This window comes from Venturia canescens, chromosome 7, assembly GCF_019457755.1.
Source record: "Venturia canescens isolate UGA chromosome 7, ASM1945775v1, whole genome shotgun sequence".
NCBI classification, from domain to species: domain Eukaryota; kingdom Metazoa; phylum Arthropoda; class Insecta; order Hymenoptera; family Ichneumonidae; genus Venturia; species Venturia canescens.
Genome location: NC_057427.1, coordinates 9,372,929 through 9,396,103, shown reverse-complemented (window position 1 = coordinate 9,396,103; position 23,175 = coordinate 9,372,929). Strand labels below are relative to the sequence as shown.

The 23,175-nt window shown below is 41.4% G+C and overlaps 2 protein-coding genes across 3 annotated transcripts in view; one reads left to right on the top strand and one right to left on the bottom strand.

Annotated features, from left to right (window-relative positions):
- Nucleotides 1–2,367, top strand: part of LOC122413570 (runt-related transcription factor 1-like) — a 29,485-nt gene extending 27,118 nt beyond the window's left edge. The window contains exons 5-6 of the mRNA XM_043424007.1: nt 711–884; nt 1,352–2,367. Coding sequence (XP_043279942.1) covers nt 711–884; nt 1,352–1,842 — 665 coding nt within the window. The 3' untranslated portion in view covers nt 1,843–2,367. The remainder of the gene's footprint in view (nt 1–710; nt 885–1,351) is intronic.
- A 1,975-nt stretch (nt 2,368–4,342) lies between these two features.
- On the bottom strand, nt 4,343–22,810 carry LOC122413138 (brefeldin A-inhibited guanine nucleotide-exchange protein 3). 2 transcript variants are annotated; one of them, XM_043423298.1, is made up of 21 exons: nt 22,243–22,792; nt 21,510–21,643; nt 21,281–21,415; nt 21,027–21,192; nt 20,113–20,242; nt 19,736–20,020; nt 19,333–19,566; nt 18,888–19,115; nt 18,429–18,805; nt 18,157–18,341; nt 17,659–17,821; nt 17,270–17,578; nt 16,943–17,165; nt 16,604–16,780; nt 16,094–16,505; nt 15,790–16,002; nt 14,326–15,356; nt 12,475–12,703; nt 8,525–8,754; nt 5,705–7,520; nt 4,343–5,414 (listed from the first exon to the last, which is right to left on the bottom strand). In XM_043423298.1, the coding sequence occupies exons 1-21, from the start codon at nt 22,325–22,327 to the stop codon at nt 5,271–5,273; spliced, it is 6,906 nt and encodes a 2,301-aa protein (XP_043279233.1). In that variant the 5' UTR covers nt 22,328–22,792; the 3' UTR covers nt 4,343–5,270. The 2 variants fall into 2 exon arrangements, with proteins under 2 accessions (XP_043279233.1, XP_043279234.1); XM_043423299.1 differs by lacking the exons at nt 4,343–5,414; nt 5,705–7,520 and adding an exon at nt 10,408–10,665 and having other exon boundaries at nt 8,640–8,754; nt 22,243–22,810.
- Nucleotides 22,811–23,175: the final 365 nt, after the last annotated feature.

The following is a 23,175-nucleotide window of genomic DNA, read 5'->3' as shown; positions in this document are numbered from 1 at the left end:
CGTACCAACATCACGGATTGCGAAATGAGCCAATGACTCTGTGTGTGTGTGTGTGCGTAGGAAGATCTCGGGAACGAGACTCGGTACCATGGAAAGCCGTGTCATTTGGTAATTCCCTTTTAGCCTCCAGCAGGTACGCACGTCTACTTTGTCCAGGGAGCCCTCTTTTCTGTGATTATTCCATCGTTGACAGCCGGCCTTCTTCCTCAGGCGTTGCTCTTCGACGCTGCAGGCAACTCAGCTCTCGATTTCGTTTCGAATCTTCGATTTTGAGTCGGTTTATTTACCGAAATGGAGTTTGTAAAATGGAATTTGTTTAATGGCAGAAACATCCTGTGAAAACAGAGTTGGCTGCGTTGAGAAATATTTACTTTGGGCAAATCTACGGGCGAGTAAACATTTCGACAGTAAATTTGACACTTGGTCTTCATTTGCTATTGTTTTCTGTAAAAATGCTGGGTGGCTATAAAAAAAACAGTGAACTCGTGATCTCTCCCATACAAACAAAGAAATTCATTCATTCTCGAGTCGGAATTTGTTGCTCCTTCGTCGTGTTCGATCCTGACAATCGATCGATTCATTGCTCGATCAAATAATTTATTGATTTATTCATTCCTTTGGTGAAATTTTCGTTGAATTCTTTGAATCGTTGAGGAGAAACGTTATTTTTTATTGTTATTTTTATAAAAAATTTTGGCTTTTCATTACAGATACGACTGCAGCTAGCACAGCAGAATGGACTTATCCATCGACAGCCCCTTCTTATCCAGCACCGTCGGGCAGCGACGGTGGATCTTACTCGCCACTTCCTGGTGGGGCTTTTTCCTATCCCGGTGAATCGCTGTCTCATCATCCAACTACGGAACCTGTGCCTCTATCGTCAGGTAAAAAAGCCTCGTAAAATGCTATGCAGATTCAAATGTTTTCGTGTGCAAGAACGTCTCCGGTGAATCACGGGAAATTGATCAATGAATCACTACGACCGTGTGTCCATAACGTTGCGAGACGTACTTGGGGATCAATGCCTGAAAGGATTTCCTTTCAGTCGAATACGCAGTAAAGTGCGTCTTCGTCGGAATCTCGAACTGGAAACCAGAAACGTATTTATTTCCAACAGAAAATTGTTATTTCGATTTTCTGGTTTCCTTTCCAGTCTTCGCTCCTCAACAAGCTCAGATAACTCTATTTCTTGCCCCCTAAAATGGGACAGCTCCTTGACCATCGCACACTCGACGATTTACTGAATTTGTCTGTTTCTTTAAACTCAAGTAAACTTAGCAACTCTCTTGAAATATAATTTCCCATCGAATTCAATTCTTTTGAGATTTTCATAGATTTTTTTCAATTTCAGTTCTCCCTTCGGAGGCCCAGCACCACGATGCTTACACCCCGAATTGCGTGTCGATGTACCCGAGTCACGGGGCATCGGGAGCCCCAGCAGTGACAACGACGTTGCCCCTGTTGCCAGGAAAATCGTCCGGCGATCCAGAGCTCTTTGGTGCAGTCGGAGGAAACTCGAGTCCTGGTTACCACTATGGCTCCTGGACGCCAGGGCCCTCGACCCCGGTTCCCGTCGCATCCCACAATTACAATCCCAATTACCAGGGTTACTACAACAACTCGAGCCAGAATTACATCAGTCCAACGCCAATGGTGCTGTACCCACAGCTCTACAGCACCGTAAATCAGAATCAGATTCATCTTCATCTCCATGGCGATCTGAGCGAGGATCAGGTGACAATTGCCAGTGGTAATCTCACCATTAGTGGCAACAGGCTTGAAATTGGGGTGATGGGAGAAGAAAACGAGCAGAGTAGAAACGACGTTTGGCGGCCATATTGAAAAACCACGTGAATTCAAAGTACCTCTACACGAAGAAAAAACGTTTCCCTTTACAACGAACGAAAACCAACAACGTTCGACGACGCCTGATTAATGCCGATTGTCCGCGGATCCAGGGAGTCTAAGGATCTCAGTGAATTTCTCCACGGGCGGGATCGATCGCCGTCCCAAGTCCGGATTAATTTTCCCAGGGAACTGATGGAAAGTCACTGATTTTTCGTCACGAATCAACGAGTTATTTCAGTTTTGAGTTATCGCAGGATAACAAAACTCCCCAAAAAACGATGTGATCGTGAAAATAATGTCGAAAGAACATTGCGAATACTAGCTTCTCATGATCTTGGTGTACAACGTGTATAAAGATACAATAACGACAAAATATGACAAAAAAAAGTGATGAAAATGCAATACGAATCGAATAATTGTTTCGAGCCTCGAGATAATGATTTCTCGACGACTGGTTCTCTCAGTCAACATGTAAATATTCAAATATTTTCCGTTAAATAAAACAAATATTACCAAAAAAAAAAAATGGCGGGGAATTTGATTTTCTTTATTTTTCATCGTTTTCAGATTTTTTCAATGGCTTCGAGTACTTCGATGCCTCGACAGAGTCGCTTTCGCGCGGATCATTCAATTTTACGGTCCTCCAAAGCTCCGTTTTATATTTAAAGGTGCGGTGTTCTCGTGTCGAAGTCGCGACGAATAGCTGTGGTCGAAGCGAACGAAGGTACTCCGACACTGCACCAGCACACGCTGCCGATATTTTCCGATCCTCTGAGCCAAAGAATACAATTTCGTAATCGACGCGTTCCAGCGTTTCGTAATGAGCGCTCCGCATTAATCACTCCCTGCCGACGTCTGAAAAATCGTCGATTTTCTCATTCCGAAGCAGCGACTCAATTTTCGAGTGTTTGACACTCAGCATTGCAGCCAATTAATTCACTTTTTTGTAATTTTCTCGCTCGAAAGATTCCACCGATGAGAAGCTCAATAATTTTAGACTTTTCTAACCACTTTTAATGAATAATGAGGGAAAATACCAACGCAGCGTTCAAACAAGAAAGTGCCCACAAATGTCTCTGAAATAAGAACCTCAACGAAGCACTCTCGGGAACTCGGCTGACATAAATCTTTGAAAAAACTATTGTCAACGTGTCCACGAAAACTGTCACCGCAGCTGGTAACCGGAACAATTCCGGTTCCAGTTGCGGTAACCTCATAACAGTCCATCTCTCCGATCGCCGATTTTCTTGTCGGAAGCGTCGTCCAAAGCATTGCTTTGAGAGCACGGACGAGTCTTTTAGCGCGAACGAAGAGGCGAGGAAACCTCAGTAACGCAGTGAGTTTGATCAGCAGCAGGGAACGAATCCCTGCTTTTCGAAGTAATCGCGTTCGTTTTTAGTGGATGAAAACGGAAAAAGGCTTTTTGTCAGCTCATCCAAAGACGGAAATGTTTGAGCGCAGTTCGAGCCGGTTTCTTATGTTTATTGCTTCCGAGCTCTGCCGATATGTTATTTTTGACGGGCATTTCTTATCTGTGACAGGAGAAAAAATAGAGAGTCCAAGGGAGGGAGAAAGGCAGAAACAAAGAGAGAAAGTTCAGTGGGAAAAGGGACATTAAGGCAAAAGACAGTTTACAGCCACGACGTCGTCTACGAGAAGAATCCTCGAGCAAATGAACGATGACTACGACGACGACTTCGAGGGCGACGAGGCGTGGAAGGCTTTGCGAATAAAAGCTTAGAACGGCACGTTCAAATGGTCTTAAAACATCCCAACCGTGTCGCTCGTAAGCTAAGATTCTTTACGAGGCACCGCGTGAGGATGACTCGCGAACAACTCTGCGCCCGGTTGACCGCAGACGTGAACTTATGTGCATACGCCAAGTCGTATACGCGAACTCTTACAGTCTCATTATTCCGCTTCCCTCCCTCCATTTACGCGCTCTCCATTTTTTATCCGTCCAACTTTTTCCGCTCGCTTCTCCCTCTCGTGGCGAACTTGATTTTCCGACACGACTGTCAGCTTTCAATTCTTTTGAGTCCAATCGTGCTCATTTTTTTGAGTCATTCTAGGCGTTCTTCCGAGCAATTTTATGCATAATTCTAGGTGGAGGTCTCTAGTAGTATCGGAGATGTAACTATCTTGGACGGATTTCGAAGGAAAAACTCCCAGGTGTGGTTACAGCAAGGTTTGAATTTTATACACGATTCAAATTTTATTGTAACCGAAACTGGGTTTTTCCTTAAAAATCTACTTAAGACGAAATTCGTTGCATCTCATTGTATTTTTCATTCCATTATTAGCCACACGTAGAAAAATTTATTCATTTTCATCCCCAGCCTTTCGGACTACGCTGAAGTTTCACAAAAATTAAAATTCTCCGAACATCTTCGGTTCAACGATGAAAGCGTGAGTATTAATTTCTCATGGAATACGAATTTCGATATTGGAAACCCACAATGAGGGAATGGATGCGAATAAAGAGTAAGCAGAATTTCGATTCGAGGATTTTTTCAGTTATTCATTGTCAGCAGAATATAATACACGGTTATTGTTCAATATTTTATCATCACTTTTGTTCTTTTCTTCTTTTCTCTTTTTTTCTAACATGTCTAATGCTTGCTCCATGCTCTACTCGAAGAACGACGCTTTCGAAAAATAATATGTATTTATACATAGCACATTCTTATTAATATATTACAACGAGTGTACATTTATTGTAATTCAGCATTTTAATATTCGTACACGATAATATCATGCTTATATTTCACCTGCACATCCATCGGTGGGGATTAAACTGTCGATAACGGACTGCTCATTTTCAAACTCTGCAAATATTTGTTTTCAAAACATTTTTTTTCTTTTGTACTGCGCGTTCTATCTGCTCTTTCCGAAATTTTTTCGTTATCGGTAAAATTTCTTCGTGGTTGAAAAGATTTTTTCTTTCATTGGGATTCGAGATTGGCACGTTAAATTATTTTGATCAATGGTCGAAAACTGTTTTGATTAACTCGAAGCGTTTTTTCAAATCCGACACGATGCTCCACTCGTTTGTACCGTTGCTAACAAAATTAGTGTTTTGCTGTTTATGAATCGTGTTTGGGAAAGTGAAAGGATCAAGCAAAGCGCTCAACTTATGACTAAAAAGAAATTGAAACAGCTGACGAATTCGTTAAACTCAAATTCGATTTTTTCAAACTCCTCTTAATTGAACATATAAAAAATCGCAGTTCACTCAATTGGGGGATGACGAAATGTGCCCCCGCAAAGGAAACATCACGATAATTGAGCAACACATTCGACGAATAATAATTTAACGTGTCGATCTTCTTTAGGAAGTTTTGAATGCGTAGTTCGTAGTGAAAAATGATCGTTCTTCAATAATTGAGATCACGATTTTTTCAATTGAAAAATTTTGGTTTTTAATTACTCGTCAAACCGTAAATGACGACGACTCGATGGAAAATTGCCGCAAGTTTTTGTTTCAGCAACGGATCTACGGCGTATTTCGTCAGGTTTCTTATCCCATCGACGAGGACCGGAAGAAGAGGCGCCAGTTTGTCGTCCTGCCAAATTCAAATGGAACGTTGTGAGAACACGAACTTATACGATTAGTAGCACATTAAAAGTTCTGTTGAAATTAATCAACAGCCAATTAATTTATTACAATTATTGAAAAAAAAATCATTGTTAAGGCAGTTTTTATCATGGGAATTTTATCATGGAAAAATCAAGTTGATTCCATGATTTGTTCTTCAGACGTCGCCAACTCTCTTTTTTTTTATTTTGGGACGGAACATTAAATGTGCATTGCAAAAAGTGAGTGGAATATGCCTAGCGAAAAAAATGAAATTACCGGCAGAGCGAGCGCCCATTCGAGTGCAGTGCTGAGAGTTTCAGCCCAAGCTTTCCTGTGCGCTTCGCTATCTTTTCCAACGGCATTTCGGCTCTGGGAATCTCCGCGTTGATTCAAAGAGCGGTGTTCGTCGTGGTTGCGTTCCTCTCCGACGTCCTGAAGAAAAGGGTTCGTTCGAAAGCCTCGTTTGGTACGTTCGTAATCTTTCAGAAGTTCTTCCATGTTGTTAGCGTCATTGAAGAGCTCTGGTTCTTGATTGATTTCCGATGGGACTGTCCCCGACAAGTTCGAGGTGCTTCTCGAGGAGTCGAAGTGTTCGACGATGCGATCGCAGCTCGAGTGGTCGGTGAGAAATCGAGATCGTGTTCTTTCTACCATCGACAAATTGAGAGCTTCGTTGTCTGAGGACATTGAGCAAGTTCGCGGTGATTCAGCGTGCCCGTAAAATCGATTGAAATTTGAAAAATCGTTGAATTTCGAAGCGTAAACTTCGCTGCTGCTCAAAAAACGGCTTCTCAAACGGGAGCAAGCTTCCCCTGATTCGGACAAGTCGGAAGGAGTTCGGAACGATCTTTCATCGTCCAAAACGATGTCGCCGTGAGAAAAATTCGTTCCCAATCTGTTGGACCTTTCTCCAATCGAAAAATCGCAAGATCTTTGAAGATCCATGAGCGATCTTGATCTCAATACTTTGTAACCTTCAGGATCGTCCGAATAACAATCGTCCTTGGCGATCAAAAATTTCAGTGAGTTTCGTTGGGAGAGTAAAACGTGTTCGCTCTTTCGTCTGGACTTGGTTCTCGTTCGCGAGCCCGAAAACACTTCTCTCACTTCAGCATCGTCGTCGATAGTTTCTCGACTGTAAGGTCTCGTCTCATCGACGTTGATCTTTTCCATGGAGCTTGAACTGGCCCGAATCAGCTCGGGGGATTCGAAACTTTGACCAGTACTGGCGCCGTCTTCTCGCGACGTTCTTCCCGATTCGCAGACTATTTTTTTCCTCTCGGAAAAGCCTAAACGCGATGGAGGTCTCGAAGAATTCTCGTCGATTTCAGCCTCCGACTCCGGCCCCGAATCGGTCGAGTATTCGACCCCGAAATCGTACACGCTCAAAGGTCTCGAGGGTCCGACGTAGGGATCGTTGATTCTTGAGTCGAGGCTCGCCGCATCGTCGTTTTCCTTCCGCTCATCGATCGCTTCGTCGAGCGATTTGAAGCTCGCCGAATCGTACTGCGGCTTGTTTCTCCCAAATTCGGAGTCGTTCGACGTCTCATTCGTCGATTCTTTGATCGTGATGACAGGAAAATCGTCGGGTTGTGCGATGAGGAGGAACATCTTTTTTTCCGCAAATATGTCGACCATGCAGTGTTTGCCATCGCGATCGATCACGATCTCGACGTAAGTTTCGCACAAGTCGTCGAAAGTCGTTTTCAACTGTTTCAACCGTTTCACCAGGTTTCGATCGACCGAGGAATCGACTTTGTCGCTGGAATTGATCACTTTCTTCACCGACTCCAGATCCACTTTGCTCTTCGAAAGCTCTTCGAGGCACAGCTCGAACAACGTTACGATTTTAATGCTCCACGCAGCACCAGCCTGTCGATACAAATTTGCTGGCTGCTCGAGGTTCGCCACTTTTTGGAGTAAAAACTTGAGCCCGGGACGGGAGTCAAACCTGTGGGCTGCCGCGGCTGAACGATCCAGAGCTGCCAGAAATATGTCCACGTGACGCGACGATAAGCGAGGAACGTTGTCAAAATTCGGGCTGTCGTTCGTCGTTGGCGAATTCGCTGGTTTTAGAATCGTTTGACCCAAACTGGGAATAACAAAATGTTGAAAAATCATTAATTTCAGTGATTCTAATATTTAAGGAGGCTCAAGCGTATCTTATGGAAACATTATTTTCCAACTATTGCACAATACAATTTTTTAAACAGAAAGCTTAAAGCGATATTAAACTTCTGACGGAATATGCCGATGATTCACGGCCTCGAAATTGAGATATTTATCGTTGAGGTTCGCAATTTTTTGAAAGCTTCCATAAGAGTGCGTGATTAACCTGTCATTTTCAACACTGAATATCTCAATTACCAGACGATGAAACTTCTCCAAATTTTTCACACATTATTAAGCACTGTTCAACATGATTCACGCAAATTTTCAATTCATTAACTCTCGTGTATTTTTCGTATGGTATCCTATTATATATCGCTTGAACTTCCTTAAGAACTGCTGGGCAACCAAATTGATCGATCGAATATTGTACTCGATTCTTCATTAAAAAGGGTGGATCACGAAATCAAAATAATCAGAATTTGATAAAATTTGGCGATAACATTCTTTGGCATCAAGTATACAAACACAATTTTTTTCAAATTTTTTCTACCACGTGGTTATCGAACAATTGAGCGTTGAATCGAAGTTTTTATGTACGAGATGTATAACTGTGTATATGTAAACTCTATGCTTATACACGTGAACTTTAGTGTTCAATTACTCGAGAGCTACGAGGTAGAAAAATCTAAAAAAATGTATATTGTCTTATATATTTTTAAAGAATACATTTACCAAATATTATGAAATTCTTACCATTTTGAAATTCTTAATATTTTTAACATGGTTTAGCATGGCAACATTGTATCGTCGCGATCCATCCACCTTAAAATGTATTTTTGTTTACTTCCAAAGTTGCTTTTAATTCTCATGGAATTTTTTGTTTCAAAATTTTTCTGAAGAATATTTTTGCTTCGAATGTGTTTGAGAATTTGATAATTTTTTGTGATCGATCGATTGAGTGGCTGAAAGCAACGTTATTCTTACCTAGTTTTAAGTGAATCGGTGCCCTGGAGTAAAATGCTTGCGATGCAATGTAAAAGCATCTGATGAACGAGGAGTCCTACGACGAGGGCTTTGAGCTGGACCTTGACGATGTATAAATCGGGATTTAGAGTGGTAGCGATTGACGGTGGGTACAAAAGGAAGACGTAAGATCGTTCGTCAGCAGTAGATTTGTTGGGATCGTCGGTGCGCTGTTCAGCGAGTAGGAAAACCTGAGAAAGCAGAGGAGGTTGAGCCTCAAAGCTGTATTTCAATGGTTGCTCCTTCGATGCCATTTTAATAGTGTTTTTTCATTCATTTACTGAACGATTGGTTGAATTTTTTAGAACCAATTAACGCCGATAAATATTGCATGTCGAGAAATATTTATCGCGTAATTTATTCTTAACATTCTCTTATTTTTTCTTATTGTTATTTGAAAGAAAATGTTGTCAAAATCTGTAATTACGGCGTTAATGATTCAACGGGGGGGGGGGGTTCAAATTGAAATTCATGGATATTTTACAACGCAGACTAATGAATAAGACATTAGGGGTGTATGAAAGGAGGAAACAACATCGATAAGAATGGGCAAGATAAAAATGTTGAAAGATCAATGAAATTTTCACTAATCAAGACAACTTTGTTGGGGGTCATGTGATGGTAAAATTTTTCCAATACTTTCAATTTTCGCTACTTCTTTTTCGTACAAAAATATGTATTATCAACAATATGCCATTATTTGTTATAGTAATATTATTATATGAGTGTGCGCACTACAAAAGCTGCAGCTTCTATGACAAAGAAAAACTATATTATTCGTGGTAAATCTTGATTTCATTACTCGATTATATATACATGTATATCATCAGAATATTCCGATATTTTCTAGCCATGGACTCAAGCCATGGATTTTAATGGTGATCATTGTAATTAATTCATGACAACTGTGATAGAATTACGTGCAATTATTTTCATTTTTTTCTTCTAAAAGAGTAAAAACAAGTGTAAAAAACTTGACTGGTGAGCGACGGAGTCATTTTCCCAATGAATAAATCATTTGAAAAGAGAATTCATTGACTTGCTGAGTATTTGGTGGGACGAGAAGTTTGCTTTTTATAAAAATATAAGCCAATTCATTAGACACAAACAAAGTGAAAGGAATTAATCGAAAAGTCATTGGAACACCATCGTTTTGGCGTTTATGAGAAAAGCACAGAAAAATATCTCCAAGTCTCAACAGAGAGTCCGTCGCGTTTGAGAGTGTATTTCGGTGTGATGTATGGGCCGTCTACCAGCGAGTGCATGTTCAACTAAAAATTCCAAAGAGAATCAAAGAAAAAAGAGACCATGAGAATGTTTTGATGTAGGCACATACACACATACACACACACACACACACACACACACACACACAGTGAGCTGGTAACTCGTGATTTTGTACGCTTTCGGATCAAATATTGCAACTAATTCGTTAGAGAACCGTGTCAAACACGAGAATTTCGAACTAGAAATGGGACTCGAAAAAATCGACTGTATTTTTTTTTTTTTTTTAAATCAGACCACAGTGGCCTCCGCGATGCAGTTTTATATTTTACAACGTAAATTTTCGTCTGCTCGTGCCCCTCTTTGAAATACAATTAATCAACAACGCGATATAATTAATTGCAAAATTCGTTGAAATTAATACAAGCAGTGTTAAAAACAAAGATAAAAATCATTCTGCATAAAGGTGAGTAAAAACTGTGGTGAATAAACAAATGATAATTTTATTAAAAATGGTGGAATAAAAGACGTGGAATATCTCATTATTGCTCTTTTTGTTTAAATGAGTCACTCTTTTGGCTCATTCTTCGTCTGTAATTAAAATCCATGACGTGAGTTACCGTGGACGGCTAAAGCCATTGCGGGCCAGCCGTAGTGTTCGACGAAGTAGTAGTAGTAGTAGTAGTACTAGTAGTAGTAGTAGTAGTGTTAGTGTAATCGGGGGGTGTGGTGTGCTGCCTACAACCGACGGGGTAGGAAGTAGTGTGCTGGTCGAGCAGTGTCGTCTCAATGGTGACCGAATCCTCGAAAGGCGTCGTCGGCAGTGACGCCGCGTTCTGCCTCTTCACGGCAGTCAATACCTCGCGTAGCTGGCTCACCTGAGATCAAGTCAGGTTCAGCAGGGAAAAGCACACAACAACCACACATCGATCGTACCAAAAGAATTGTAATGTTTGTGACGGAGAATCACTGAAACTGGAGAACCGGTGTGAAGAATGGATTCGAATTTTTGATTGTTGGGAGTTTTTTGTGAAATTGTTTTTTTATGAAAAAAAAAAGTCTGAGCTCGAAGATGGGATGGAAAAAGGAAGTAGAATTGGAATTCGTACGTGATTTTACAACGCGAAAGATCATGAAATTAAATTTCAAAAAGTTAAAATTCTCAAAGGGGTAGGATTTTGTTAAAAATTGGTTTTTTTGTTGTTTACTATTTCGGGGTTTTTCTGAAATTGACTGGACGTTGGATTGTTGCTGGACAACGATCTCTTACGTTGAACTTTTGCTTCTGTGATTTTCAGAACGTTTTCACAGTACAATTCTTTCGGTGTTGAAAACTGCGAAGAGCAGTTAACCTACAATTTTTTTCCTAAAAATCGTCAAAAGCCGCAATTAGCCCTCCATTTTTTCCGACCATTTGAAGACGTTCTGGAGTTGAAAAGATGGCAGAATTTCATATTTCATATTCCTTTGACTTCTTGAAAGATTCGATCAAGGGCAAAACACCTTTTTTGCATTATTTCGTGTTATGATATCTTGAAAAATCTTCAGATTTTAGCATTTATGTGATCGAGTATAAAATGAAGGACAATGCTTCGAGAAAATCATTCGAGAAAATTGATATGAAAATACTTTTCACTTAAAACTATTTTCCTTAAGCATGTACACGCTCTTAACTGATTTTTTCATGATTAGAACAACGAAAAACTTGCACAGGAAAAAAAAATGACAAAATTGACCTTCGTTTGGGAATAAAAACATCAAATTTCATATTTCAATTCATTTAAACTTGAACTTAGCACATTTTTCAGCCAATTCATCAACTTTTTTTCCTCACTGCTGCGAGTTGTGTGCAGTTACATCGACTGATAACGTACAAAAGTGTTTGCGGTGTTGGTTTGACAGTTGGTGGGATGATCGGTTCAATTTTTGTTTAGCCATCAGTCAACGATTTGTCATTGTAATGAAATAATGTTGGTGACGTTGTTGAATGAGATGAAAGTGTAAAAAAAGTGTGGTAGCCAGTAAAAACTGTACAATTTCATGAAATCTCACAATGAATCATAATTACCTCAGTATCACTATAATTTAATGATTAAGTCTATGAGTGACTTATGAATAATACATTTTATTTGGACGCAGCAGGAAATTACTTCCTACAGATTAACAGCGATAACAGTTTCGACACACTTCGCAGGTTATCATATGCAGTGAAGGAAAATCTGATTAATTTTGCACTCTTTTTTTAGCCATGAAAAACTTTTGTGTAGAGCTTCGATATTTTCCATCAAAATTTCGTTTTTATGAATTTCGAAAATGTCTACATTCGTTAAATATAAAAGAGGAATTGATTCTCTCCAAGCTCGTGGAGTTTTGCAATGGTTACAAAGGTTAAAACACAAAATTGTATTCGGCAAATAATTGCGTCATCAGAATCGATCGTTCAGAGATTAAAATAGAAAACTTTACGAATATTTCTATCTAAAATTATCTTCAGGAGAAAATTGTCCAAAATTATTGAACTGCCAATTAAAATTGGTCATTCTGCACGTGAGTTTGAGCATTTTCTCAGAGCAAAGAAAACTCGCTGGCGATGAAAGAAAATGGGTAGATCATCGGGACAGAAAAACATGAGAAAAAAAAGTTTGTCGGATGAGATTAATGGATTTGGTGACTGCTGCGTTACTGACCTGGGCCGACAACTGACGTAATCTTTCGGTCTCCTCGGGCGTGGCGTCACGACGAGCCGCGACCTTCACCTGGGCAATATCACCGTAGAAGGATTCGGACCTCGGTGAGAAAGCCATCGTAAGCTGATGAAGTTCCTGGAGTGAGTTGGAGCATGCACGATAACAGGCTAAACCGCACACTTCCCACTGTTCTGGTGTTAATATTGGTCCGCTGGAAACGAGTACGTGCCTGAAAAAGACAAACATTTACGATCGTTATTGAGATCATAACTCGGTCAATTCGACGCTGAATAATCTGTTGAAGTGACGGATCCTGATTAAAATATCGAGCATCATGGAATCCCTGATTTCCTAACCGTTTCCAAAAATCGATAAGAAAAGGCTGCACCAATTTTTTTGAAAAAACCTCACGTTCGTGAATTTTCTGAAATATTATTAACTCCGTCGTCCCAAAAATCGAATTCGTCACGTAACAAAACATTTTCCTGCTATAAACAGAAATGGTGAGTCAATAATTGATCGACGGTCGGTGCGTGGCCCGCAGCAGCCTCCCAAATCAAACTGACGAAAGTCAGGATTTGGGTAAGTGGCCAATCGCCCGTGCATCGTTTGCTCTCATTCTGAATTTTCGCGTTGGTACAAAGTCCCTAAAATCCCTCTCAGGATTGAAGTTTCCCAAAGTTCCCCTGAACCTCTGTCCAGTTGCTATTTGCCCTGAGAAAAAGTAGCTTAAAATAAAGAGTTTAAAGAATCCTGAACCCCACAGCACAGAAATATGAAAAACGAAAATTCAAATAAACTCTGCATCGTAACGGTCGTTTCGAAGGAAACAAAAAATTCAAAGTTTTTTCTCCAACGTGTCCAGCAAGACAGAAAAAAGAACTCGACTCGCGTCGATACAGTAAAACGAGTCGCGCCTAGGATTTCAAGCGGAGGATAGTTGTCCGAGACGCCTACTTGGCGATACGTTTCGCTGTTTTCTCGACTCGTTCACTGTCACGTCTCGATTGCCTTACTGTAGAAAATCATTTGACGATTTTTTCTCTCTAAGATCAACGCGCGTACAGAGGCAGAGCGTAACATCGATATCCCTCCGGAGCGAGGATATAGAATTACCGTTGGATGTGTGGGACCAGCGGAAGCGAGTGGAGCTTGTTCTTGAGTTCGAAATGCGATCGAGAAGGCCTTAACCAACCCGAGCATTATTAGTGCGGGTGCAACAAGAAAAAGGTAATTCGCTGCAATCGTTACTAAAGTTTTGTCGAATTTTGTATTTTGGAGAAGCGATGAGGATTGAAAAGACGAAGCATTTCATTGGTGTGATAGAACAGTCCGATGGAAAAGTGACCCGATGGCATGCTCAGTCGTCGGTCCGTCGATTCCTTTTTTTTCTTCGTTTCATTGAAAAACGAGTGATTTTTTGTTTTTTTTTTTTTTCATTTACACGATATGGAATGCGTGTGCGCGAGGGTTGAGTGTGTATCGTTGACAGAGCTCAGTGCACTCGTGTAAGACGATAACGAAGCTTGACGGGCTGTCGGGATGGATAAAGTAGCCACCGAAATTTGACACCCACGGCAGAGCTACGGCAGCAAACTGTGCAGCAGCAGCCGCAGCGAGGATCAGGAAAGACGACGTTAAGATTTAGTTCGCGAAGTGTTCTCGTATCTTATGCACCGTAGTTATGCATTGTGAAATAAAAAAAATAAAAGAAAAAGCACTGCTTTTGGGCGTGTCATTGTTTCTGCAGTCGAGACTGCGGAATGTGGGATCGAAGTTTTGCGGATGAACGTTCCGTACCGAAGCTCTCGATTCGAAATAATTCGACAGGAAAAGTCTCGAGAAATTTACCTTATGCAAGCGCAGCCCAATCTAGCGATGCTCTCCGTTTGTTGGACGACGCACTCGGCCATCACGAGAAAAAGCTGTTTGATCATGAGGGTCGTGGGCGGAACGAGTTTCTCGCTCCTCTTGACGTCAGGCCCTTGAAGGTGGTTCAAATAATCAACGACGAGGTCGGTCGTCAGGCCACAGCACTGCTTGAAATTCGCTGCGAAGTTCTCCCAACCGAGATTTATTTTGGATGTTATTCTCAGCCAGTTTTGCACCATTGGCAGCAGCAAATGATTGACGCAGTACAAAGCGAAATCGGGGCCCGGAACGTTCAGGATGTCCCGGAGTAAATGGAAGAGAGTTTCCAGCGTGTGGGGCTGGTAACGCTTCGGACAAATCATAGTGGCACTTGCCAAACCCTCGATCAGAAGGTACCAGACTCTCAATATTCCACTGGGCTTGTCCATGCTCTGTAGTGTTATCGTCTGGGCCTTTTCGACCCTCGACAAAGCGTCGTACGATACGTCAGCCACGACCTCTTGGATGCTGTCAGAATTTTTGTCGAATCTCGTGAACTCTGAATTCGGTATGACCGGATCGACGTACTGGGGAATCGTCGATACTTGGATTCTCTGAGCCGAATGGAATATCGGACAACCCGGCATTTGGTACATCGAGGAAAGTATGTCGCTGCAATTCAACAAGTACTTCAAACTCTCCAAACAAAGACGCATCTTCCTCGTGTCCGACGTCGCCGCTGATCCGTCGCTGGGAATGCTGCCCTCTTCCAACTGGTTCACGTTGTGCTCCGTATCGCCAGGACCTCTGACGTGACGGAGCAGACACAGAATACAATCCAGAGCCGCGTTCGCGAACACCAACGTATTGTCCGTCGAGAGGAAGACTCGAAAAACCTCCAACAACGGCGCCGACTCCACGGTCTCCACGTTGCCGACCGATGCTACTCGCAATGCACCAAACAACGGACGCCAACCCGAACGAATCTCCGTTCTATTCGTCTCCACGAACTCACAGATGCAGCTTATGATCTGTTGGACGGTCGTTTTGCTTGGATATATCGTTGGTGATCTGATTTTTTGAGAATTCATGGCTCGAGGGCACTTTTGCTTCTCGAATCTCGGTCGAACGCGAGTGCGTTTGATTTTAAACGAATTTCTTTTTACGGAATTTTGATATTCGAGTTGAGGATTGTTTCCTGATTCGCTTTTCGCATGATTATCGACGCTTTTTTGTTAAAGGATTGAGTTTTTCACTTGAGAAATTTCTCCAACGATATTTCGCTAGTACCGTTTTTTCTAAATGTTTCAATATTAACATTTCTGCAAACCAATTATCGCGAAAGTTCCAAAAGATTCAGACATCAAGAAAATCCTTCTTCGATTCGAGAATCAAATGCCCTCAAGCAAGAAGTGATCCCTTCCGGGATGATGCTGGATGAATTTTCGAAACGTCTTTTTTTACCTGATCTTGGACATCGCTGTCGCACAGTTCGAGGCACAGAAGATTCTCGAACGGTTTGAAGAGCGCTTCGTTGAAATGAAAGTGTGGCAATTCGACTTGCTCGTTCAACAAAGCTGCCATGGAATCGTGAATGCATTGAACCGCTTTTTTCGAAATGCCACGATCCTTGTGACAAGCTGCTTCCATGAAATGGGGACCTAAAATGCTCCAGACCTTTTTTAAAAAAACATCAAAATCAAAATGAGTCGTGTCTTCGTGACTGAGCAGAATCAATGAATAATTGCAACATTCGAAGATTATTTACCCTCATAACATGGATGAGGGGCCTCCCACTCTTGACACACTTGAGCATCACTTCACCGAGTCTCGAAAGCAGCAAAACGTTCAATTCGTCGTCCCTCGGTTTGCTTCGACGCCACCAAAATTTGGTGCTTTCCTTAGATCGACCATCGCTCGTTTTGAACAATTGATCTTTGCTGGCCTTGCAAAGTGCGGTTAGAAACAAGCACAGTGCACGCAGGTTGAGTTTCAGAGCAGCGTTCTCGAACAGTCTGTCGACCTCTTGCGAAAGAACGCAAATAATTTTGGCCGCGTAATCAGCTGGCAGTATTCCATTGAACTGATTATCGGCGTTTGATTCTTGAATGATTTTTGGTATTGTATCGGCACAAGGATTCTGACTGTACGGCGTTGACAAAAAACTGTACACGTCCACGCTTTAATAATAGACAAAATATAAAAGTGACAATTATTGTTTGAACAGGGAATTTTGAACCCGAACAAAATGTTTCGTTTTTATCGAATCGTTTCTCACCAAGTTTCGTCTTCGTCCATAATGTTGAAATTAAACCTAAGCTTGTCTTGACTCCCTTTGGCATCGCTGCTCGACGTGGAATCCTTTTTTTCTCGCTTCTGATGGACTCGTGGCATCGAAGGATTTTGATTTTTTCCGAAAAAGTCGTGCTCCAGTTTGCTCACGTAAAGGCAACAACTGTTTGGAATTGAACACTTTCAAATTGACAGTCGTTTTGATTATCTTGATGAAAATGTCAAAATTTTTCTAATAATCTGAAGATTTTTTGATTATTTTTAAAATTCGAACACTCAAATTCGAGGTTTCATCGGTGGCAAAACATTTTTTTGTTATACTCACGTAAAAACATGGGGCCAACAATCGCTCCCGTGACTCCCCAGCTCCAATCCACGTCCCAGCAAAACTTCCATGCTCAAAGCATGCGAAGTGTGAATATTCGTTGCTCGATTCTGTAATTTTAGTCTCAGTACATCTTTCGTACGTCGAAGTTTGGAAATTGCGGGTTCGGTGCACGCGGCTTTAGCCAGAAGTGCGAAAATCGATCCGCACCGATTTTGCAAGCCTGTTAAAAATCGAAAGAAACGATGTTAAGACTGGCACTCGTAAATGGACACTCGAAAATGAGAAATGTAATAAATCGATCACTTTTTTCGAGTCAATACAAACCCAGAACGTTGCTGAGAGTCGCAGCTTTGTGAAGTCCTTCGAGAGCCAGGACAACGGTGTCTCTGATTCCTCGTCTCGCACCATCCCGATTGAGAATTCCCTTGTTCGAGTCTTCCTTCGCTGGATTGAGTCCAGCGGTAAGAACGGTTATCATACTGGCCCAACAGCAAGTGAGAACTCTTCGCGACAGCTTCGCACCGGCCTCAGCTTCCGGGGTCGGTTCACTCCGCGATAATTGGGCTCTTTCGAGTCTACGATAATCGGAAAGTAATTGTCCACCCCTTTGGCTGCCGCTGATACCGTCGACGTCTTAAAAAAATGTCACGGAAATAAACATTTTGAGAATATCCGAGTGGAGAGAACATTTATTAAGGTCGTTTTTTACTCACCCACGAGGATATTAACCAATGCATTGTTCTCCGTTGAATTCGGGTTGTAGCCACGCTTTTCTAGCAAATTGCAGGCGAGGATTTGTTGGTAAAGCTCCGAAAGCCACGTCGCTGATAAATAAACTAACACGCCGGACCCGTGGACCTCTTCTACAAATTGTTCCTAGAATTTCCGTAAATTTTGACTGGGTTTCAATATGTCAAAGTACCAAATTGTAGAATTGTCGATATTGCGAAATTTTTTAAGTTGTAACATCAGTTTGTAGAAAAATAAGTAATTCGTGAAATAAGTAAATTCTTATTTCGGATCAACTATTCGGCAGATTTTTGACAGTTTAACGAATATTTCTTCTTCGAATTCTTATTTACTCGAAAAAATATGTTTCGATAGTTTTCATTTCGAATGCAATTTTAACGGACCATGAGAATGTCAAAAGTTCATATTTTCGCATCCAAAATGGAGAGTAGTTGTCGAATAGATGGACCTTAAGGACTAACCTCGCTTATGGGAACTTGACGACTCTCGTCTGAATAATAATTCATTCTTATGAGTTTGAGATTGAGTAAAAGCGCTGCATACGTAGCGAGATAAATCCCATCAGCGTTCATGATCGTAATTAAGGCACACGAGTCAACGTTCGTCTCGCCCTCGTCCTGGAGCTTTTGTTGCGATAAAAAAACGCCTGAAAAATGTAAATTGAAGCAAACAAATAATCGACGACGATTCGTCACTTTATTTCCACCTGAATTGGGACAATTTTTCTTCCCACCTTGACAATACTCCGAAGCAAAATTCTGCAAAGCTTCATCGACTTCGATGTTGCTCCTGAGTGTCAGTATTATTGGAATGAGATCAGTTTTCAAAATCTTTACGAATTTTCGTGCATTGTGACGCTCCACGTCGACGTTGCATTCTTCAGCTACTTGTCTGCCGACGTGAAGGCACTTTGGCAATTTTTCAAGTCTAAGTCGTTCTCGCTCGTTTTCTAAAGCATAATCGTTCTCGTCTATACTATTTTCCTCGTTGACCTCGTCCGACTCGTTCTGCGGGCCTTCGGTGTCCGTTGAATCACCGTCTTCCGATGGACCGTGTCCGGAAGAGTCGGATTCCGAACCGCTGCCCTTTTTCATGAGCTCCAATTGCTCTCTGAATCGAAGATCGTTCGTTCAAATAAATCGAAAAATCAGATTTCAGAAACGCTTCTTGTGATAATGTTGCTTCACAGTACCTGTAAGTTTTCGGTAATCTTGCCATGCTTTGGTAAGTCAGCGGACCGCGATAATCACAAGCCTCGAGATCCTCGTATAAACTGTTTATTGTACAAGTGTAACTGTGACTTATAGCTTTTCCTTCACAGAGTTCTTGGAGCGCCGACAGCATAGCGACGACGCAAGAAACACTGGCGAACAAAATCGTTTGAGCTGCTGTCGCTGACTCTTCGATGGAATCCATTGCTCTGTGAAAATGAGAGGCAAAATGTCGCTTTTCACCATCACATCGAATTCAAATGTTTTTTTCATTGATCTTCCTTCGAGGATTATTGATTTAAGTACAAAAGTGTTGCTCGAGTCGAATCAATTTTAATATCAACCAAAAAATGGAATTTCGAGGACTCGAGGATCTCTGCAAAAGTGAAATTTTCGTGATTCGTCATTTGTAAATAAAGTACTCACAGCCTCATCAGCGCCATGTCACTTTGAGGTTGACTATTTCGTTCGTCTTCGACCAGCAGAGGTCCAGCAAAATCAACGATTCGGCTCGGACTTCGCAACAGTTCACGAAGCGCTTTGAGCGATTCCAGTCGCTGTTGAGGCGGTGGGTAGAGCAACATTCTGTGGAACACGGATTCGAGAACGGGACGAAGAGGCCCGACGCATCCGACGAGTCTTACGAGTTCAGTTCCGATGCTGAAATTGATTAAAATGCAAAATAATCATTCGAGGGCGAAACGATGAGAAAAAGCAGAATTTTGGGATCGAGAAAGTACGTAAAATCCATTTATTGAGTCTGAAAGCAACAAATTATTTGTCTGTTCGATGAAAATATATTTTTTCACCGAATACGAAAAAACTTTACCAGTAAACCGTTTTCGCTTGATGGCTGTCGAAGCTGAGGGTGGCTGCCAAATAGCCCGAGCCTCTTCCAACTTCCGTGTCTTTTCCCTCCCGCGACGTGAAGGTTTTGTCGACTCGTGGTGTACCGAGAAAAGCAATCAATGCGGGACAAAATTTTTGCCAGAGGAAAGTCGTGAAGTGTGCGTTTGTGTGAATTTTCTGTGGCAAAGACGAGATCAGGGTGTGAAGACACTCGAGAAGGAAGACTACGGTGTTGCCATTTCGTGCGTTGTTCGCGCATCTTTTCCTACCAAAAGCCCAACAAAAATCATTTTTTTCTGTAGACCAATATTTGTTTTTCACAAATGCAAGTGAACCGGGGAATGTGAGCTCACGTACTTCTGCGCCTCGTCCAGTCGACTGCAAATGTATTGGAGTATCGGCAGAGCCTCGTTGAAACAAGAAACTCCTCTTTCCCGTAGATTTTTGTTGCGTTTTGCGTTCTCGTCCATTTCCTGACATTCCTCATCTGATGAATGACAATTTTAAAAACGACTGAACACTTCAATAATTCCAATGCAATGATCCACGAAAGGAAACCATCGATTGGACTCATTTTACAAAACTACTCCATTATTCGTATCATGAATAAAATAATTGTCATTATTTTCCAATACACAGAGAAAACGGATTCGTTTTGTATAGTGAGGAATATACGATTTTCCAATAATTGTCAAAGTATTTAGCCACCGATTACAAACAGCTTTTTTTTAATTTTCCAATTTATGTGGATAGCAAAAAGTGATGCACGTCAGAACTATATTTCGTTTTTTTTTTTTTTTTCGAGTGTTATTCATCGTGTCAGACCAGCACTTACTGATATGTGCAAGTGTATTGCAAATCACAAATTTTGACTATCAGCATAGTAAATTCTATGATAAATAAACGAATCTACACCGAATACGTGTGACATTTCACCATTCAAATAGTTTTTTTTCAGGGTTGCTCGAGCATGCTTTACCATATACAAACATTTGAAGTAACTGAAAAGATTTTCGACTATGTTTATAGAGAAAAAGACTCTTGAGTCTTTTGAATAAAGGGGATTGGTCTTTTTACTATGGTGGATGAAACAATTTGGAATTAACGCTGCAATCCAGTACGTATGTACTGTCCCTGAGATACTATATTCCTAGTACTTTCCTTTAGAATTATCGGCCTCGTTTTCTCCGTGCAATGGTATGCTGATCCCCAAAATATTTGATGGATCAAGCAATTGAAGGTGGAGTATGGAGAGAGTGGAAGGTATTTACCTAAGAAGAGGCAGAACGATCTCAATGTTTGGCTGGTGGCTGCTTGAGCAGCAGTCCTGACGGCTTGATTTCCATTCTCAAAAGCCTCGGAACACGTCGTGAGAATTGCGATAATGAGTCGTCCGTTCATCGTCCAGTAGGACGAGCATGCAACTTGGAGTAAAACCTACGAAAAAATACGCTCGATGGTAATGCGAAGACGTTTTAGAATTCAATAAAACGGGGGTCACGAGAGAGTTTTCGTAATTTCGTACTTTTAGCATGTCGGTTTGGGTGTCGTCGGATTGCGACAGAATGGATCCCATGGCGTGCAACATCTGCGCGGGGAGCCACAGTGAATCATCCTCAGGTTCGTAGGGCGATTGAAATCTGTCATCCCTCAACATTTTCTGCAGGTTTACAATATTCGTGTGCTCGAAACTCGTTCATTACGAAATCAGTGTTTTATGGGACGTAAAAAATTTCAAATCGTTACAAACTTACATGCAATCCAGCTAATCCATATGCTACGAACTTGCTTCTTTTTGTCTCCAACGCCAACTGAATTGTGTGAAGACATTTGGCTCGTAATTCGTGCGGGGGATCACGTAAGAGCCCTTGTTGCTTTTCCATAAAATCTATAAAGTATCGATTGTTGTTATTTTTATTTAAAAGAAAAACAAAAAACAAAAAAAAAATGGAAAAATAATTTGAATTTCACGAGAAGCTTCTCGCTATTCGCGATTCCTTGCGAAGTCTTTATAATCGAATGTTTATTTCTTGACAAACAGCTCGATGCACGCTGTAATTTGCCACGGAAAACCGAGTAGAGATTTTGGAAGCTCGCAGAAAATCAACAGGTTTGTAATGAAAAATTTACGCCGATGAGTCTAACGGGAAAGAAATCACTTTGCCACAATTGAAAGATCTATTGAGCCTGCTTAACAACAATATTTTCGAAGTTTACGATTGCCATGGAGCGATGTTGAGACCGGGAGAAAAAAAAATTGGAGGCACGATGTTTGAGAAAAATTGAATTCAAATAATTGGCTGGAATCGAGCCCTTCGAAAATTCGAGCAATTTTTAAAATGAATTTTAAGAAAATAGAAAAACGACGAAAAAATCGAACCTTCGGAAACTTATGGCCGGAAATCAACAAGAAAAATCGGCGAGATGAGCACTAACGATGGAGCATTTCTACGCACGAAACGAATGAAAAATGACAGAAAAACTCACCGCAAGCCTCCTGCGCGGATTTCCGTAAATTCGAGAGTTTAGCATTTTGAGATTCTCTGGCGATTTGTAGCAGGAGATCCTCCATGACGCGATACGCGTCTGACGACGATGTTGAAGTCGTAGACGACGAAGGCGGTGGTGGTGGTTGTTGGCACGCTGCTAATCGATATTCAGGCTTCCATGCAACTGCGCCTGGTGGTGCTATTCGAATCGACGCCTTAAAAAACTTAGAGCGATATAGAGCGAGAGCGTGTTATCTTGATCTCACATTTGCTATTACTGTATAAACAAAACGAGTAACTGTATATAAGTGCGCTATGCGGAAAGCGCATGCAAACGTCGCACTTGGGCCAGAATCCTGTAACGATTTATGTTTGGGTGGCGAATAAATTTAGCGTTGATCGTGCACATTTTGACGCGCGAGAACAATCCGCAGTCGATCGAACGCGGTTGTTCGACGAATAAATGCTGCGTTTTCTGTTTTTTTTTTTTTTTTTTTTTTCTTTTTTCTAGGCTACTCCAGAAAAATCGGAATTGTTCATGCGACGGAAGAACTTGTCTCTTTTGACGCGCTTCGAACGTCTGTGCGGGCGGTGACGCTATGCGGGGAAAACATGTCCGGCGAGGAACACTTTGCGCAAGTCCTACGCTGTTGTTTTGTCGTCAGAAAACGCCTGTGCTGGTCACCGATAAGCCTTGTTGTAACGAACGGGTGGGGAAGAATTGATTGTCGAGCCGGAACAGCACGTGGTTACTCACAGGAAGAAAAATGACGTCATTCTATGAGAAAGAGGAAACTGGTGCCGATTTGACCGACTATTTTCAATAGTTTTCGTATGTTTAATCTCAGATATTTTGTCGTTCTCAGGGCGAACGTATGTTTTTGCGGAAACGAGATATTGACCGAGTTATTTATAGTGCATTAAAATGATG

Coding starts and splice junctions, on each gene's coding strand:
- LOC122413138 (XM_043423298.1), bottom strand. CDS start 22,327: ATGGAGGATCTCCTGCTACAAATCGCCAGAGAATCTCAAAATGCTAAA. Junction 20,021..20,112: donor CGACTGGACGAGGCGCAGAA/GTACGTGAGCTC, acceptor GGCTTTTGGTAG/GAAAAGATGCGCGAACAACG. Junction 17,166..17,269: donor GACTCTCAGCAACGTTCTGG/GTTTGTATTGAC, acceptor GATTTTTAACAG/GCTTGCAAAATCGGTGCGGA.